Source organism: Hyla sarda, chromosome 3 (assembly GCF_029499605.1).
Source record: "Hyla sarda isolate aHylSar1 chromosome 3, aHylSar1.hap1, whole genome shotgun sequence".
Lineage (NCBI taxonomy): Eukaryota > Metazoa > Chordata > Amphibia > Anura > Hylidae > Hyla > Hyla sarda.
The window spans coordinates 139,068,590-139,088,342 of NC_079191.1; the positions used below are offsets into that span (position 1 = coordinate 139,068,590).

A 19,753-nucleotide genomic window follows, 5' to 3' on the forward strand; every position below is an offset into this window, starting at 1 on the left:
GTAACTGGCTCAATGATAGGAAACAGAGGGTGGTTATTAATGGTACTTATTCTGATTGGGTGACTGTTACTAGTGGGGTACCACAGGGGTCCGTCTTGGGTCCTGTTCTATTTAATGAATTTATTGATGACCTAGTAGAGGGGTTGAATAGAAAAGTAGCGATCTTTGCAGATGATACTAAACTCTGTAAAGCAGTATACACTATAGAGGACAGTGTACTGTTACAAATGGATCTGGATAGGTTGGAGGTTTGGGCTGGGAAGTGGCAAGTGAGGTTCAACACTGATAAATGTAAGGTAATGCACATGGGGAAGAAAAATCCGGGCTGGGATTATGTACTAAATGGGAGAACACTTGGGACGACTGACATGGAAAAGGATTTAGGAGTCTTAGTTAACAGTAAATGTAGCTGCAGTGACCAGTGTTGGGCAGCTGCTGCCAAGGCAAATAAAATCATGGGGTGCATTAATAGGGGCTTAGATGCTCACGACAAGGAAATGATTTTGCCACTATACAAATCACTAGTCAGACCACACATAGAATACTGTGTACAGTACTGGGCACCAGTGTACAAGAAAGATATAGTGGAGCTGGAGAGGGTTCAAAGACGGGCAACCAGAGTAATACGAGGAATGGGAGGACTACAGTACCCAGAAAGATTAGCAGAATTGGGGTTATTTAGTTTAGAAAAATACCAGAATATCGGTATAAGTTATCGGCTATCGGCCTCAAAGTTCACAGATTTTCGGTATCAGCCCTAAAAAATCTATATCGGTCGATCCCTAGTTTTAACATACTGCAGATAAGGGTTAGTAGAGGTGTAAATGTACCTGTCTTCAAATATTGGCAAAAAAATATTAGCATAAGTACAGGAGACCGGGGTCCCCAACGGCGTCCCGGTCACCTGCCAATACCATTGCTCTGAATATTTAAATGTGTTATTGGCAAGTACAAAATGAAGTCCTTCTATCACGAAATAGATTTTTCTACATCATGCGGGTGTACAGGCTGTAAAGGAGTTTCTACATTATACAGAGGTGTCAACAGAGCTTATCAATTTCATGATAGAAGGACTTCATTTTGTACTTGCCAATAACACTTAAATATTCAGAGCAATGATATAGGCAGGAGACTGGGATCTTGTTGGGGACCCCGGTCTCCTGTACTTATGCTAATCTATTTTTGGCAATATTCGAAGACAGGTACCTTTATACCTCTACTATCCCTTATCTGCAGTATGTTAAAACCTACGCCAGATATGTGGATGACATTTTGGTAATCTGGTCATGGTCTGAACAACAGTTTATAGATTTGGTCAATCATCTTAACATCATAAATTCAGTAAATATGACATGTACACACCAATATGGCAATATTGTCGTACGGGCAATTTATTAGATCAAAAAGGAACAACACTACAGAAGAATCTTACCACACGCAGGCCGATGAATTAGAGATCGGATTAAAAGAGAGAGCATACCCAGAATCATTGATCAAAAAAAGTAGACAAAGGGCTAACATGAAAAAAAGACATGACTTGCTACAATCTAAACCTAAAAATATACAAGAGAAACTATTCACTTTTGTATTCGAAAACTCACCCATGAATCGCATAATAGAAACAGCTATTAGACACAACTGGTATGTTACAGAAGCAGACGAAGATTTAAAAGATATAGCAATCAGAAAACCTTTAATTACATACAGAAAAAAATAGAACGATAGGGGACAATCTAAGAAAGAGAGAACAAAGAATTCAGAAAACGACATGGCTAGGTGACCTCACACCACAAGGCAAGTTTAGCTGCAGGAACTGCAATTTTTGTAAATACAATATGGCAACCAGAAATTTACAAATCGGTCCGATCTTTCATACAGTAAACTGTTTTATTATTTGTCGATCTAAAAACATAGTCTATGCACTGTTCTGTCCATGCGATTTCTTCTATGTGGGAAAAACGAGGCGCTATTTATGCGCATCCGAGACGTCGGACATCACATGTGAGGGTGTATCACTGGTGATTGGTTACCTGTCTCACTTACGTGTATATCTGTAATGCAGTCACAAAGAAGGTTATATGGCCGGAAGAAGCACTTGTTAAGTGTGAAACAGCTTGTTGCCTTTGTACCCCCGCTCCTTCCCTCTCCCTTTATGTATTTGTGAGTATTATATGCTGCAATAAAAGCCAGAAGATGGACTATGGTGAGTGGCCAGCTTTTCTTTTCTACATATGAATATCATTTTTATATAATGTTTATAATACCATTATATGTATATCTGCAATATACATTGGTTAAAAAATGTGTATATTTTTGTTCCTGCAATTGCCTGTGTGACTCTATGAGGAGTACAAAGACAGGAAGTGAGGGTGGACAAGCAGGGCTCTGTGCAGTGAGGCTCTATAACATGCTTCCGGCTCCTGCATGTCCTGTCCTCACTTCCTGTATTTGGACTCCTCACAGAGACAAACATGCAATAACTGTAGGGACAGCATTTTTTTCACCAAACAATATACACAATTTTTAACCAATGTATATTACAAATATACATACAATGTTATTATCTACATTATACAAAATGTTTTTGTTGACGACAGGTGCACTTTAACATAGCCCCAGAGCTGTTTTTATGGGGTAAGGAGTCATTTTTGATACATGAAGTGATTTACAAATATGTTCAGAATCATACAGGTTATCAAATAGAGAAAAGTTGTTGAAAATGATAGTGCCCATTTAAAGTCTTTGATACCGAATGTAAAATCTTTAACAGAACACATTCACATGTACCTTTAATATCTTCTCATGTAGTAGAAAGCCCATTTGGACCCCTAGGGCACCAGAACCTGTATGTGTATGCTACCTCTGCACCAACTAATATTACATCACTGCAGCACTACAAAATAGTACAGTATGTATGCAGATCATTCATTGACTAGGGAACAATAATAATGCCAAGCAGGTGCGGTAAAAGCTTGGATACAAGTTCTCAATTTATCATCGTCTTTCCCTCAAGACTATTCCTTCCAAAAAGGTACGATGGACAATTTATAAAACAATATATCTCTGCAACATATTGTACTCAGCACACTGTTACCCTCATATATTTATAATGTTTACAACTGTGCCAAAAGCTGCTTGTGCTGAAAAGGTGGCAAGAAGCAATATACAGAAACTGCTTTAACTCATTTCATACTCGGTGGTTGTCGGTGCAGGCAGTTTTCAATGTGACAAATGTATGATGTGTGGTGTTCAGACTGGAATTTGTGGGTTTTCTTTTTCACACATATCTCGGCATTGAATAGAATAACATTAATAACATGCTAAACTGAATCTAATTTTTATACATTACACTTCCACCCACATTGAATTTGAGAAAACTGCTAATTTGAATAAATTAAAAAATAGTACAGTGGCTTAATTCTAGCTCAGAAGTTTTCTACCAGAATAATACACGCATAGCAGAGCTAAGGCTGAGGAGTAATGGTAGAGCTCATTTGATACACAGACCTTGGCTTTATTAATGATGGCCCCTTCTCCACCTTACACCCTCAAATGTATTAACAACAAAATGGTCCAGCACATATTGAAGAGCTTTGAATGGACTGTTATAGGCCCTAGTCTCCAAGTTATACCATTTTCTAAATGCTAAGAGTAACAAAAGAAACCTCAATGCAGAACTTACATAGGATTGTCTGGTTTTATTTGTTTATGCAGTATAAACAGTTGATATATCCTTTGATAAATTTACATCTCAGCTATGATCTTGGGGGCTGTGGCTGATGAGGGGATGTGGGATCAGGATAGGTATAGATAGATAGTTGTTTATATTGTACACATACATTCATACATATAAAGAGGGAAGGGGTAGTCTAGTTACAGTACTACATAGGACCGCATAACCTCAATAGCAGTGTCTCCCAACCACTGTTGCAAAATTACAACTCCCAGCATGCTATGACAGCCAAAGGTTGTCCCTGCATGCTGGAAGTTGTAGTTTTGCAACAGATAGAGGCACACTGGTTACACTATGAGGAAAGTATAATCAGAGCACTCACCTGGCTCCCGATGCTGTCAGATTGTCATCCAAATAGATGCATTCATGGGGAGGAAGAAGGTGATGGTATGTAGGAGAGGAACACCCGCACCACGGTCCGAATCTCACCACCTGGTGCTTCGTCAGGCCCTTGAGAACCTGACGAAGCACCAGGAGGTGCGGTACGGACAGTGGCCTGGGAGTTCCTCTCCCACATGTCATCACCTTCTTCCTCTCCATGAATGCATCTATTTTGATGACAGTCTGACAGCATCTGGAGCCAGGTGAGTGCTCCGATTATTCTTTCCTCATAGTGTGATCACATTAGCCCCTCTGCTCCACATCGTAGCAGCACCAAAGCCAGGCACGCTCGTAAACCACTCACTTACCTGCAACTGCATACACTAGCACAGAAAGCTCTGTGACATTAATAAGTGACTATGCCGGGACGTCCTTCCTCCAGTGTTATATTGAAACTTCTCTATAGTATGGCATTATGCACTAGTAATGTCCCCAGTTAAAGGAGTTTTCTTCTAAAGGACTTATTAATTGATGGCCTATGCTCCGAATAGGTCATCACTATCTGATCAGTAGAATTTACCCAAAGCTGCGGCACCCACATACACAGAGAACAAAGCTGAAAGTGGACCGCTGGGTTACTACAGCTAAGCTTCTATTCTCTTCAATGAGGGGTAGACTGCAGTTCTCCAGCACAACCACTACAAAATGTATGGAGAGGTCTTATTTTGGTTCTGTCCTCTGTATATGTGGGTGTTGCAGCTCTGAATTCATGTACCTGTTGGTCTATTGCTTATTGCTATGAACCTAAAACAAAGGAGAGAAAAATGTTTGAGAAATACCTGAGCAGTGTTCAATCTGTCAACCTACCAGCGCTTTCTCAATCCTTTGTTACTGGAGTAGTGTTTAAACTAGGGACTGGGGAGAGGGAACCTACAACATAGAGGGGGAAGATAGTGTAGATTGAGAGGGGGGACTTATTGATGTACCCGGGGGTGGAGTGGATGGGTTAGAATAGATAATAGGAATAGGCTTCATAGAAAAAAGAAACATACACCATTGAATGCATGTTCACTAATGCCAGAAGCCTGTCCAATAAAACTGACAAACTGGAGTTGATAATGTCTGAGGAGGATTATGACATAGTGGGTATAATAGAGACTTGGTTGGACGATAGCTGTGACTGGGCGGTCAACATACAGGGTTATAGTCTATTCAGGAAGGATCGGACAAAACGAAAAGGGGGAGGAGTTTGTCTTTATGTAAAGTCCAGTCTGAAGGCTGCACTGCGGGAGGATATACGGGAGGGAAACGATAATGTGGAGTCATTATAGGTAGAAATATATGGATATTAAAAAAAATTCTGATAGGGGTTTGCTATAAGCCCCCAAATATAATGGAAGAGGTAGATGATAAATTACTGAGGCAAATAAACAAGGCAGCAAATCAGACAGAAAGACTCATTGTCCAAGAGAGTAAAACTAACCCCAAAATGTACTTTAACTATATAAATAGCAAAAAGGTAAAAAATGAAAGTGTTGGCCCTTTAAAAAATGATGAGGAAGAAATTATAAATGGGGATCAGGAAAAAGCTAATTTATTAAACAAATTCTTCTCCACTGTATTCACCGAGGAAAATGAAATGCCAGGTGAAATACAGCGAGATAAGGTAAACTCCCCAGTACAGGTCACCTGTCTAACCCAGGAAGAAGTACAGTGCCGCCTACAAAAAAATCTAAATAGACAAGTCACCAGGTCCAGATGGCATTCACCCTTATGTTCTAAAGGAATTAAGTAATGTAATAGACAGACCCCTATTTTTAATATTCAGGGACTCTATAGTAACAGGGACTGCTCCCCAGGACTGACGCATGGCAAATGTGGTGCCAATATTTAAAAATCCCCCAGGAATTATAAACCTTTTAGTTTAACCTCTGTTGTATGTAAATTGTTTGAGGGTTTTCTAAGAGATGCTATTATGGAATATCTTGATAAAAATAAATGTATGACTCCATATCAGCATGGATTTATGAGGGATCGGTCCTGTCAAACTAACCTGATCAGCTTTTATGAGGAGGTGAGCTCCAGACTGGACCAGGGGCAATCCCTGAATGTCATATATCTGGATTTTTCCAAAGCATTTGATACGGTGCCACATAAAAGGTTGGTGCATAAAATGAGAATGCTTGAGCTGGGGGAGAATGTGTGTAAGTGGGTAAGTAACTGGCTCAGTGATAGGAAACAGAGGGTGGTTATTAATGGTACTTGTTCTGATTGGGTGACTGTTACTAGTGGGGTACCACAGGGGTCAGTCTTGGGTCCTGTTCTATTTAATATATTCATCAATGACCTGGTAGAGAGATTGAATAGTAAAGTAGCAATCTTTGCAGATGATACTAAACTCAGTAAAGCAGTAAACACTGTAGAGGACAATGCACTGTTACAAATGGATCTGGATAGGTTAGAGGTTTGGGCTGGGAAGTGGCAGATGAGGTTCAACACTGATAAATGTAAGGTAATGCACATGGGGAGGAAAAATCCGGGCTGGGATTATGTATTAAATGGGAGCACACTTGAGATGACTGACGTGGAGTCTTAGTTAACAGTAAATTTAGCTGTAGTGACCAGTGTCGGGCAGCTGCTGCCAAGGCAAATAAAATCATGGGGTGCATCAATAGGGGCATAGATGCCCATGACAAGGAAATAATTCTACTGCTGTACAAATCATTAGTCAGACCACACATAGAATACTGTGTACAGTACTGGGCACCAGAGTACAAGAAAGATATAGTGGAGCTGGAGAGGATTCAAAGACGGGCAACCAGAGTAATACGGGGAATGGGAGGACTACAGTACCCAGAAAGATCAAAATTAGAGTTATTTAGTTTAGAAAAAAGAAGGCTTAGGAGTGACCTAATAACTATGTATAAATATATTAGGGGACAGTACAGAGATCTCTCCCATGATCTATTTTTTACCCATGACTATATCTATAACAAGGGGGCATCCTCTACGTTTAGAGGAAAGAAGGTTTCTACACCAGCACAGATGAGGGTTCTTTACTGTAAGAGCAGTGAGACTGTGGAATTCTCTGCCTGAGGAGTTGGTCATGGTGAATTCTGTAAAAGAGTTCAAAAGGGGTCTGGATGCATTTTTAGAGAATAATAACATCACCGGTTATGTTTCTAGATTTATAGGGACAGAACGTTGATCCAGGGATTTATTCTGACTGCCCTATTTGGAGTCGGGAAGGAATCTTTACCTCTAGTATTAGGGTTTTTTGTCTTCCTCTGGATACACTCTGTAGGAACTTATTAGGGTTATAGGTTGAACTTGATGGACTCTTGTCTTTTTTCAACCTTATGAACTATGTTACTATGTGCCAACTGAGGTCCAGTTCTCTGGAGTAAATAAATTTAACCATAGACTAAACACCATATTTATGATGGCTCTTGCAATATTTCTAATGTGAAAATGATTCACAATTCCGATCAGCTACAATACATTTCTTAAAGATTTCTGTTAATATTTTAACTTTAATAGTGTCAGAAAACCATGTCAACAAGTCCGACTGGGTGTATTAATGCACTCTGTTGGTTGAGTCTGTATGCTGCATTAGGGAAAAGACCGCTTCACTGTATATTACTTATAGTTCATATGGCTTCTCCAAGATACATTTCTTTGAACAGCACTCATGACTTCTTCAATAAAGCGATGCAAACCCTTGCTTAGAGTTATCACACTGACAGCTTGATAGATAGACAGCTGGAGACTGACAACGTACTGGAATAATCAATTCTTGGCCACTCTTTATGTCTACACTATACTTATAAGAAGGGGTCCAGTGTATACTAAGTATGAAACCACCACAGCATTTGCTTGTAACATTTTTCATAGTAGCCCTTAGATAATGCTGCCTTTATACCTATAGCAGGGCACACATCTGTATAGCAGAGATTTATGTTTGGCACATTTGTCAAAAAGTTTTACTGAAGGTAAAAAAGAAACAAAAAGTAAACTGTGTATTTTACTAAAAACTCTGTTTAAAATAAGGTACTTCATCATTATTGATCTATTTCTGATTTTAAAGGGGTGCCAGAAAGTTAAACAGATTTGTATATTAGGTAGAAAAAAAGTAGAAAAAAGCCAGCACGGCTGAATGAAATCTTCAAAGCTTTATTCACGAATCCTCGTTAAAAACCTTCACGGTGGCAGAAAGACATGGACATATACAAAAATAGAAAATATTGCACATGGAAGAACAGTCCCAAACAATAGCTGACGTGTTTCAGGTTGGCATACCCTTACTCATAGCTATGAGTAACGGTATGGCAACCTGAAACGCGTCAGCTATTGTTTGGGACTGTTCTTCCATGTGCAATATTTTCTATTTTTGTATATGTCCATGTCTTTCCGCCACCGTGAAGGTTTTTAACGAGGATTCGCGAATAAAGTTTTGAAGATTTCATTCAGCTGTGCTGGCTTTTTTCTACTTTTTTTCTACCAATGTCTGGAGGTAGCCGTGCACGCCCCAGGTGAGCCGAGACCTTTTCTTTTTTGTTACAGATTTGTATATTACTTCTATTAAAAAATCTTAATCCTTCCAGTACTTATAAGCTGCTGAAGACAACAAAGGAAATTCTTTTCTTTTTGGAACACAGAGCTCTCTGCTGACATCATGACCACAGTGTTCTCTGCTGACATCTCTGTCCATTTTAGGAACTGTCCAGAGCAGCATATGTTTTCTATGGGGATTTTCTCCTACTCTGGACAGTTCCTAAAATGGACAGAGGTGTCAGTAGAGAGCACTGTGGTCATGATGTCAGCAGAGAGCACTGTGTTCCAAAAAGAAAATAATTTCCTCTGTAGTATTCCACAGCTAATAAGTACTGGAAGGATTAAGATTTTTTTATAGAAGTAATTTACAAATCTGTTTAACTTTCTGACACCAGTAGATTTAAAAATAAAAATAAAATAAAAAATAAATAAAAAACTTTTCCACCAGAGTACCCCTTTAACCCCTTAAGGATCAGGCCAATTTTCACCTTTCATTCTGATTCCGAGATTGTTTTTACTTGACATATTCTACTTTATGTTAGTGGTAAAATTTTGTCGATACTTGCATCATTTCTTGTTGAAAAATTCCAAAATTTGATGAAAAAAATTAAAGTTTAGCATTTTTCTAACTTTGAAGCTCTCTGCTTGTAAAAAAAAAATAGACATTCCAAATAAATTATATATTGATTCCCATATACAATATGTCTACTTTATGTTTGCATCATAAAGTTGACATGTTTTTACTTTTGGAAGACATCACAGGGCTTCAAAGTTCAGCAGCAATTTTCCAATTTTTCACAAAGTTTTCTAAATCGAAATTTTTCATGGACTAGTTCAGGTTTGAAGTGGATTTGAATGGCTTTCTTATTAGAAATACCCCACAAATTACCCATTATAAAAACTGCACCCCTCAAAGTATTCAAAATGACATTCAGTAAGTGTGTTAACCCTTTAGGTGATTCACAGGAATAGCAGCAAATTGTTGGGAGAAAATTCTAAATCTTCATTTTTTACACTCGCATGTTCTTGTAGACCCAATTTTTTAATTTTTACAAGGGGTAAAAGGAAAAAATCCTCAAAATTTGTAACCCAATTTCTCTAGAGTAAGGAAATAACTCATATGTGTATGTCAAGTGTTCGGCGGGCGCAGTAGAGGGCTCAGAAGGGAAGGAGCGACAATGGGATTTTGGAGAGTGAGTTTTTCTGAAATGGTTTTTGGGGGGCATGTCACATTTAGGAAGCCCCTATGGTGCCAGAACAGCATAAAACCCCCCACATGCCATACCATTTTGGAAACTACACCCCTCAAGGAACATAACAAAGGGTCCAGTGAGCCTTAACACCCCACAGGTGTTTGACGACTTTTCGTTAAAGTCGGATGTGTAAATTAAAAAAAAAAAATGTTCACTAAAGTTCAGTTTTTTCCCAAATTTACCCTTTTTATAATTTAATGGGGAAAAAAGCCCCCCAAAATTTGTAACCCCAAAATGTTCTGTTGGCGAACTACAATGCTCAGAAGAGAAGGAGTCACATTTGGCTTTTGGAAAGCAAATTTAGCTTAAATGGTTTTTGGGGGGCATGTCACATTTAGGAAGGCCCTATGGTGCTAGAACAGCAAAAAAAAAAAAAAAAAAAAAAACACATGGCATGCTATTTTGGAAACTACACCCCTCAAGGAACGTAACAAGAGGAACAGTGAGCCTTAACACCTCACAGGTATTTCACGACTTTTTGTTAAAGTTGGATGTGTAAATGAAAAATTGTTTTTCTTTTTTTTTTTTACTAAAATGCTGGTTCTTCCCCAAATTTAACATTTTTACAAGGGGTAATAGGAGAAAATTACCGCCAAAATTTGTAGCCCCATTTCTTCTGAGTATGGAAATACCCCATATGTGTACGTCAAGTGCTCTGCAGGCGAACTACAATGCTCAGAAGAGAAGGAGCGCCAGTGAGCTTTTGGAGAGTGAATTTGTTTGGAATGGAAGTCAGGGGCCATGTGCGTTTACAAAGCCCCCCGTGGTGCCAGAACAGTGGACCCCCCTCCCCACATGACCCCATTTTGGAAACTACACCTCTCACAGAATTTAATAAGGGGTGCAGTGAGCATTTACACCCCACTGGCGTTTGTCAGATCTTTGGAACAGTGGGCTGAGCAAATTAAAAATTAAATTTTTCATTTTCACGGACCACTGTTCCAAAAATCTGTCAGACCCCTGTGTGGCGTAAATGCTCACCATACCCCTTAATACATTACATGAGGCGTGTAGTTTCCAAAATGGGGTCACATGTGGGGGGGGGGGCATTGTTCTTCACTATGGGGGCTTTGTAGACACACGTGGCCTTCAATTCTGGACACATTTTCTCTTCAAAAGCCCAATGGCGCTCCTCTTCTGAGCATTGTAGTTCGCCCGCAGAGCACTTTACATCCACATTTGGGCTATGTTCTTACTCAGAAGAAATGGGGTTGCAAATTTTGGAGGGCTTTTTTCCCTTGTGAAAATGAAAAATGTAGGGTAACACCAGCATTTTTGTGAATTTTTTTTATTTTTTTCATTTTCCCATCCAACTTTAACAAAAATTATTCAAACACCTGTGGGGTGTTAAGGCTCACTATACCCCTTGTTAAAATCCGTGAGGGGTGTAGTTTCCAAAATGGGATCACATGTTGGTATTTATTTGTTTGCGTTTATGTCAGAACCGCTGTAAAATCAGCCACCCCTGTGCAAATCACCAATTTAGGCCTCAAATGTACATAGTGCGCTCTCACTTCTGAGCCTTGTTCTGCACCACTGCCACCTCACTCCTATCCCTTCATGGGGATTGTGGGTGTCTTGGACAACCCCGATCCCCCTTATTTTCCAATCACCGACATGGGGGCGTATTAGGACCCCCCTGGGCATCGGCACAGGAGGCCTATAGATAGAAATCAGCAGTCATCCTGGTCCGGACCCCGAAATTCCCACAGGTGTACAGGTATGCCCTTGGTCCTTAAGTACCAGGGCGTCAGGGCGTATTTGTACGCCCATGGTCCCTAAGTGGTTAAACAGATTTGTAAATTACTTCTATTTAAAAATCTTAATCCTTCCAGTACTTATCAGCTGTTGTATACCACAAAGGAAGTTATTTTCTTTTTAAATGTCTTTTCTGTCTGACCTCAGTGCTCTCTGCTGACACCTCTGTCTATCTCAGGAACTGTCAAGAGTAGGAGAGGTTTGCTGTGGGGATTTGCTCCTGTTTTTGACAGTTTCTGAGACAGACAGAGGTGTCAGCAGAGAGCACAGAAAAGTCAGAGAGGTCAGACAGAAAAGACATTTAAAAAGAAAATAACTTTCTCTGTAGTATACAGCAGCTGATAAGTACTGGAAGGATTAAGATTTTTCTAATAGAAGTAATTTACAAATGTGTTTAATGTTCTGGCACCAGTTGATTTTAAAAAAAAATGTTTTTCACCGGAGTACCCCTTTAAGTTCATTTGCCATAAATAAATAAATCCTAAATTAAACTGTTTGACATGATAAGCATTTCCACAGCCTCATTTATAGATATCATGAAGGTCTACATAAATAAGGCACATACTGCCTACGAAACTATTCTGCACATACATGCATCAGCCAGTAGCAATGGAGGTTGATAAAAAATGTTATTGTCAAGACAAACATAAGCCACACTAAATATTTATAGCATCATCTATTGGTCATGTGACCAGTACCACAGGATGTAATTCTATTTAGTTATAACACGGCCTTGTAATATTAAAGGACATCTGCAGCATTCTACAACTTATGCCCTATACACAGGATAGGGGATAAGTGTTTGATCACGGGGTCCGACCGCTGGGACCCCCACGATCTCATGAACGGGGCCCCCGCATTAGCGCTCAGTGAGAACCTAGAGAGGTCGACGGTTACGCCCCGTCCCCGCACTGTTGTATGGGAGAGACTGTGAGGCATGAACGCTGCCTTCCCGCCACTTCCATAGATCTACATGGTTGAGGCGTGTCGGCCCAAACGTCATGCTGCTGCCAGCATGCCTCTTGCACAGGAGAGCGGCGGCAGAGCCGTGGCCCCGTGCAGTAGATCGAGGGGGATCCAAGCGTTTGGACCCCCCATGATCAAACACTTATCCCCTATCCTGCAGAAAGGGGATAAGTTATTTTTGGCCACAGATGGCCTTTAACATGTTTGTAGGGCAAAGAGATTACTGTTATAACTGTAATATGACAGCACTATGCCCTCCACAATAGTCACTATGCCCCTCTTGCAAGTCACAGTGCTGGCCTCTCTTGTATAATTGCACACTGTTCTATCTTCTTGTAGGCAGAATTCTCTCCACAGCTGATGTGCAATGCAAAAAAATTTATAAATAAATAATATAAAAAGCTACTAAGGGGACAAAGTAACATGATTTTCAAAAAACCCACACTTTTTAACGGATTTCCCCACACCTCAAGGCAGTCGGGTTTTCAAGTTCAGTATTTCACTATTTTTCTAGTGGGTTTTTAAATACAACTGTCGGGTTTTCAGGAAAATGTCGGGTACATGCCCCTATTTATGCAAACCATGCCCCTTTAGTCGGGTTAAAAAAATACTCTGCGTAATTAGAAAACCGTCTGGTTTTTACCAGTAAAATGTGTCGCACAAAGTGTCGTAGAGGACGTGCACCACAAATTGTGTCGCATAACCCGATAAAAAGAGTCGAGATTAAGTTTTTAAATCAGGGCCATTGTGTTTGAACCAAAATAAGTTGTGATGTTAAAGCGGTACTCCGCCCCTAGACATCTTATTTCCTATCCAAAGGATAGGGGATAAAATGCCTGATTCACTGGGTTCCTGCCGCTGGGGACCCCCACGAATGCACCCGGCATTCGTTTAGAGAGTCGGTGCAGCACCGGAGGCTTGTGTCGTCACGTCCACATCCACTCAATGGAAGTCTATGGGAGGGGGTGTGACAGCCGTGACATGCCCCTCCCATAGACTTGCATTGAGGGCACATGGCTGTGACGTCACGAATGGGGGGGGGGTCTTGACGTCACAAATTAGGCGGGGTTGTTACTTCACGAGCCTCTGCCCTGCATCACCAGTCATCCAGAACGGAGTGAAGTCTGCTCCATTCCATGTGGAGCTCATCAGACATCCGATCAGACATCTTATCCCCTATCCTTAAGATGTCTAGGGGCGGAGTCCCCCTTTAAGACTATGGAGTATACTTAATTCAATGAGTCTCATGTCTATATATCTACTTTTATATACACATTTACATACTACATTAAGGCACATATAAATTAATACACATATATCATTAAAAAAAAGTGGAGTACCTATGTGCAAAGAGTCAAATTCCTTTTCCAGGATAGCCAGTGTTTCCCTTTCATTTTCATCTTCAAAAAGAAAGTCTCCTCTGTCCGTGGAGTCAATAGACTCAATTTCAGAGATCTCGGAGGCTGCTCTAGACATTGGTCGAGCTGCTGCAGATCTAGGTCTAGGACTGCTGTAAGATCCTGAGATTCCATGAATGGACTTTGAAGAATAAGGCCTTCTGGAGGTGTTTGCTGCAAAATACCATATCAAATAATGAAAAAAAGGTGCATAAATGGGCTTAATCTAAATCACACACTGAAAGTAATATGTTTATGGTCAATTCTTCAGCTACAATTTATAGATCTTCTAGTGGTTTAGAACATAGGCTGCATAGCAGGATCCCCCAGACTTGCAGTTGTTAAATTTAGCATGATGCCACAATAACAATGTCATTCTAAATAAAGTATATTAAAAGAAGACTTCAGTACATGAAGGTTGTCCAAAGTTAACTTTGATTGTAACAAAAGGCTTTCCAATGGCTTGATTAATGCAAAATAATGCGCATATATAGATATTGCAGACCTAATGAAATCTTACTATGAGTCCCCTATTAACATATGTACACCAACTTTCTGCACATATTTACAAGTTTTGCATATAACAATAATTATATGCAAAAATATGTGTCTCCAACAGAGTGTTGTCTATTTAAAGGATAGCACTATGGAAAACGTTGGAGCCGTACTTGGCATCTGCATTAATTACATCACAAATAGAAATGTTTTAGATTTCCTACAAGATACAATTGGGATAGTAGAATTATGTAATACTAAAAACAATTTACATTTTGTTACCTGTAGCTGAAGTGTTAGCGGAGAGAATTGGCTGACCTATTTGGACCACTATTCTAACAATGTATATCTTAAGAGACAATGTACTGTATACACACTATAGATAGTTAGCAACAAAAAATAGCAGCGCTGGAGTATAGCATACATAGAGACTACTGGTATATAAACCATATTTGGAACTCGCTGCGGGTCTATGAACCAATGCTACAGTATAGCTCTAAAAATAAATTTTGTATACTTATAAAGAAACACTAGAGCCATAGCTACTGATAAAACTAGAATAATTTTATTAACACTCTTTAAAATCACAATCACAAATATGACTGCTGAATATTGTCATAATACAAGGTCAATGGTTGTAGACAGATAACTAATCCGAAAAGAAGGTGGTAAGACAGGTAAAATAAATTTAACCGTGCTTATATATAGTGTGTATGCAGTGAGATCTACAGCAGCAGTATTGGGTGTCCGATAGGACAAGGGAAGGGGCATATAACCTCTACTGATGTGATGTCCAGTTACCCACTCAGGATAACTGGAATGGACACTAACGGTGCATAAAATAATAGCACTGAAAAAGCTGGTGCTCACTTACCCATGATGGAGACCTGTCACCATCGCCCCAACGTACGTTTCGTCAGCCTGGACTTTCTCAAGGGACCTGTCTTACCACCTTCTTTTCGGATTAGTTATCTGTCTACAACCATTGACCTTGTATTATGACAATATTCAGCAGTCATATTTGTGATTGTGATTTAAAGAGTGTTAATAAAATTATTCTAGTTTTATCAGTAGCTATGGCTCTAGTGTTTCTTTATAAGTATACAAAACACTATAGATAGTGGCAGACGCAGAAGAGCTGATTAAGGTGTTTATTAACAGAGAACGTACTGTGACAACAGATAGCAAAGATGGCTACATGTGCAGGCTGGAAAAAGCTGCTAACAGACAGGAATTGTATTAGACAGTCCATGTTCATAACAGGAGAGACAGGTCAGGAACCATAGAACGAAGCAAAGGTAAAGTCCAGTATACAGGCGGGGATCAGCAGACAGATTTCGGAGATCTAGCAGAGCAGGATGAACAACCTTGCTGAGGCATCAGGCGTGGCGCCTTTATATAGGGAGTGCCTTGCAGGGATTAGAGGGGGAACTACTAGAGAGGGCACGCTGGCTCTACAAAACCCAGCCAGTTCTCGTGTGCGACCCCCTAGTGGCCAGGTGGAAACTGCAGTATGAGACACATCAGAGTAGGAAGACCAGGAAATACAGCAGAGATATGGCACAGAGAATGCTGCACAATGCTAATAACAACAGGACACATACGCTGGTGGTTGCCAACAAGTAGCCTTGCAGACACTGTACTTATAGGACCAAGAGCATGAATACAATGCATTGTTAAAGTCAATGGTTAATACACACCAATCTGTCCTAATAGCGTGGCAGGGAGTCCAAAAAGTCTAAGATCACCATAGCAGGTTTTGCAGTCTAAAAGAAACTGCCCTTATCTTCCAAACTGTATGGTGCCTACTGTAATTTAGTGAAAAGGGCCACTTAATTCTGCCAAAGGGTAATGTAACTATAGACAATTATGTGGCAACAGTTTGGGGAAATCCATTTTAATGCTGCAGTATGACTGTGCCCACTATGCACAAAGGAAGGTCTATAGACATATTGAATGGCAATGGGATGTCCAAAAATCGAATACATGTGACAATCATGTGTCCACATACTTTTGGCCAAGTTGTGTAGTTCCCCTTATACAATAGGGAGTACACTTTTCTATTTTAACTCCACTTAATCTGATGTTACCGACAAAAAGGGTTCAACAATTATTGGATAGTCTCATTGAAGGGGTGTCTAAAAGCTAAAGAGATCCAAATCCCCTGCTGTTGGGGTTGTTTGTCATTTTTGGTTTATTTTAAAATAACATATTAGTCCTCAGTGATTATATAAACATAGATTACAATAAAATTAAAAGTGGATATGGTAGTATTCTGTATTCTTAGAGGAGGGGCTTTTCTCATGGACTGAGGTGACACAGTTCAAAACAGTCTATGAACAATGTCAATACTGTTTACACCAAGATACAATTAACACTTTGGGAGAATCCCCCTCTGGGAAAAGACATGTTTCTAGGGATTCATTAAAATATAACTTTTATTATTCTATTTTGAAATCAGTGATAACAGAACACAAATAAAAAAAGATTAAAATGTCAGTGGTATTTCTTAAAGACTCTATTGGCTGTTCTCTCCAGCTCCTATAGGTGTCCCCTGGGGCTAATAAGGGATCAATTGTGTTAAGGTAAATATATTGTTTACATGGCCTTTTTTAGTGTTTGCATTTAATCTTCCAGTACATAATGCATTTTGTTATTTTTTTTTGTTAATTTATTAGAAGAAGAAAAAATGAACATAAATATTCAGACCTATTGCCATGACACTTTGCCACAGATCTGGGGGTCTCCCATTTCTCCTGATCACCTCTGAGATGTTTCTTCACATAGACTGGAGTCCCCTGTGGTAAATGCAGTGGTCTGGATGATTTGGAAAGATACAGCCCTGTCTCACAGCTGACAATGTATATCAGAGCAAAAACCAAGCTATGAGGAGGAAAAAACTTCCTGAAAAACTCAGAGAAAAACCTTTCTGCAGTACTTAAAGTTCCCAAGAGGACAATCTATTTCTTTTTCAAAAAGAGAAGGGCCATTATAAGCACCTGATAGACTGCGACTGTAAGAAACCAGATTCTCTGGTCTCATAAAACCAAAATGTAACTTTATGGCCTCAATTGTAAGCGTCATGTCTGGGGGAAATCAGGCACTGCTTATCACCTGCCCAATACTGTCCCTACAGTGGAGGATGGGGGTTGCAGCATTATGCTGTGGGGGTGATTATCAGCAGTTGTGACAGGGACACTGGTCAGAAATAAGGGGAACGTTGAATGAAGCAAAGAACAGAGATATTTTTAATGAAAACCTGATCCAGAGTGCTCTGGGCCTGAGACTGGTTCACCTTCCAACAAGGCAATGATCCTAAGCACACAGACAAGACAAGACAGAAGTGAATTGGGGACAACTCTGTAAATGTCCTTGAATGGCCCAGTCAGAGTCCTGACTTGAAACCAGATGTACATCACTGAAGAGACCTGAAAATGGCTGTCTAACATTCCACATCCCACCAAAAAAAGCTTGAGAGGATCTCCATAGAAATATTGGAGAAAATGTCCAAATCCATGCGATGAAATATTATTCCCATGAAGACTAGGGACTGTAATTACTGGCTTCTTTAACAAAGTACGGAGTACAAAGGGTCTGAATACTAAATTTGTTTGCTTTTGTCATTCTTATTATTATTATTTAGTGTTGAGTGCAGATTAATAGAAGGAAACTAAAATTTTGTTGAGTTTGGTATAAGGCCGCAACATAAAATGTGAAAACAGCTAAAGGTTCTCAAGACTTTTCTGAATGCACTATATACAATGTGAATAGACTGCAGGTCTCCAATCATATGTCTGCAGCCTCAACGTAACAAATGTAAAATAACTAACTTATTATGTATAATAGTCCAAAAGATTTACATCTATGTGCACTGGAGTTATTGATTTAAATATTCAAATACCTACGGTATATGTTCTACATCATTATCACTTTGTAGAATGAAACTGCACCCACCGTCTGTCCTGTGGCACAACTACCATGGGTAGTTGAGGAGGAAATTGTAAAGTTTTTAGCATGTGGAATTAACAGGGAATATTTGTAAGAACAAAATGTTAGATACGTGGAGATGAATCATACCATACGAGATGTCTAAAAAGAGGACTGGAACAGAGAGCAGCCTAAACAATCCGAGGACAGGAAATCAGTGAATAAAAAAACACATCAGAATTATATTAACTTCATATTAGCATGTGTAGGAAGTGATGGATGGTGAGCAAAATAGCTGTAATGAAGTGGCACAGTAAATGCAGATTTAAATTGTCAAAGCTGAAGACTCTCGATAACCTTGTTCAGGTCTAGATTAAAAGCAGAAAAGTTATTATTTGTCTGTATATTTACAAGTATTTACACTGTATGTTCTTCCACTTCTAAAAAACCTTCAGAAAACATTCAGATATGTAAAAGTGAACATAAACTTTAGTCAAAAGATAGCTAAACACTCAGGACAGGTCAGCTGTCTGAAGGCCATGTGGGTCACAAATTATTTTTGATCAGAACACATCCCAGAATAACTGCACAGTACATGGGGTAATAACTACACAGTACATGGGGTAAAAACAAATCCTACTAGAGATATGTATACTACATGTGACTACTAAGCCAAGGTGTAAACCTGTGAAGAACCTAACTAGAATTAGACTGAGGTGCCATCAAAAAAAACTTTTGATCAGACTCAATATTAAAAACAAATGCATATACTTACCTGTATCCATATATTATTATTTTTTTTTACTATTTATCCCATTATTGTCATTACTATTATTATGCTTACAAGAGTGCCTTTTCTGTTGTGTAAAATCGGTATGCTAGTGATTACCACTTTATTTCTGTGTTTATACAGCTTTAAAGGGGTACACCGGTCCTAAGACATCTTATCCCCTATCCAAAGGATAGGGGATAAGAAGTCTGATCGCGGGGGCCCCGCCACTGGGGACCCCCGCTATCTCACAAGCAGCACCCACCTTTGGGAGCTGCACGCAGCGCTGCAGCCTCGGAGTCTGCTGGGTCACGACTACGGGGCTGGTGTATCGTGATGTAACAACTCCACCCCCCGTGTGACGACATGCCCCGCCCCTGTAATGCAAGTCTATGGGAGGGGGCTTGACTGCTGCGTACCTCCATCTCCGTGGTGAGGGTAGGTTCCGCCTTCATATATCTATATTACATGCTGGGGACCAGATATGGGTTGCCCTTAGAAAAAGGGTCCGCTGACCGATTATAGCGTGGTCTCCCGGCTGGGGGTGGGGGATGTGCGTTTTGCCTCCCCCGCCCCTGGC

At 39.8% G+C, this 19,753-nt stretch overlaps 1 protein-coding gene across 7 annotated transcripts in view; it reads right to left on the minus strand.

The window, feature by feature from the left end:
- The window catches only part of ZBBX (zinc finger B-box domain containing), a 205,916-nt gene that overhangs the window by 11,817 nt on the left and 174,346 nt on the right, over nucleotides 1–19,753 (minus strand). For all 7 annotated transcript variants that reach the window (XM_056565098.1, XM_056565096.1, XM_056565101.1 and 4 more), the window contains one exon: nucleotides 13,926–14,156. In XM_056565098.1, the coding sequence (XP_056421073.1) occupies nucleotides 13,926–14,156 (231 nt within the window). The remainder of the gene's footprint in view (nucleotides 1–13,925; nucleotides 14,157–19,753) is intronic.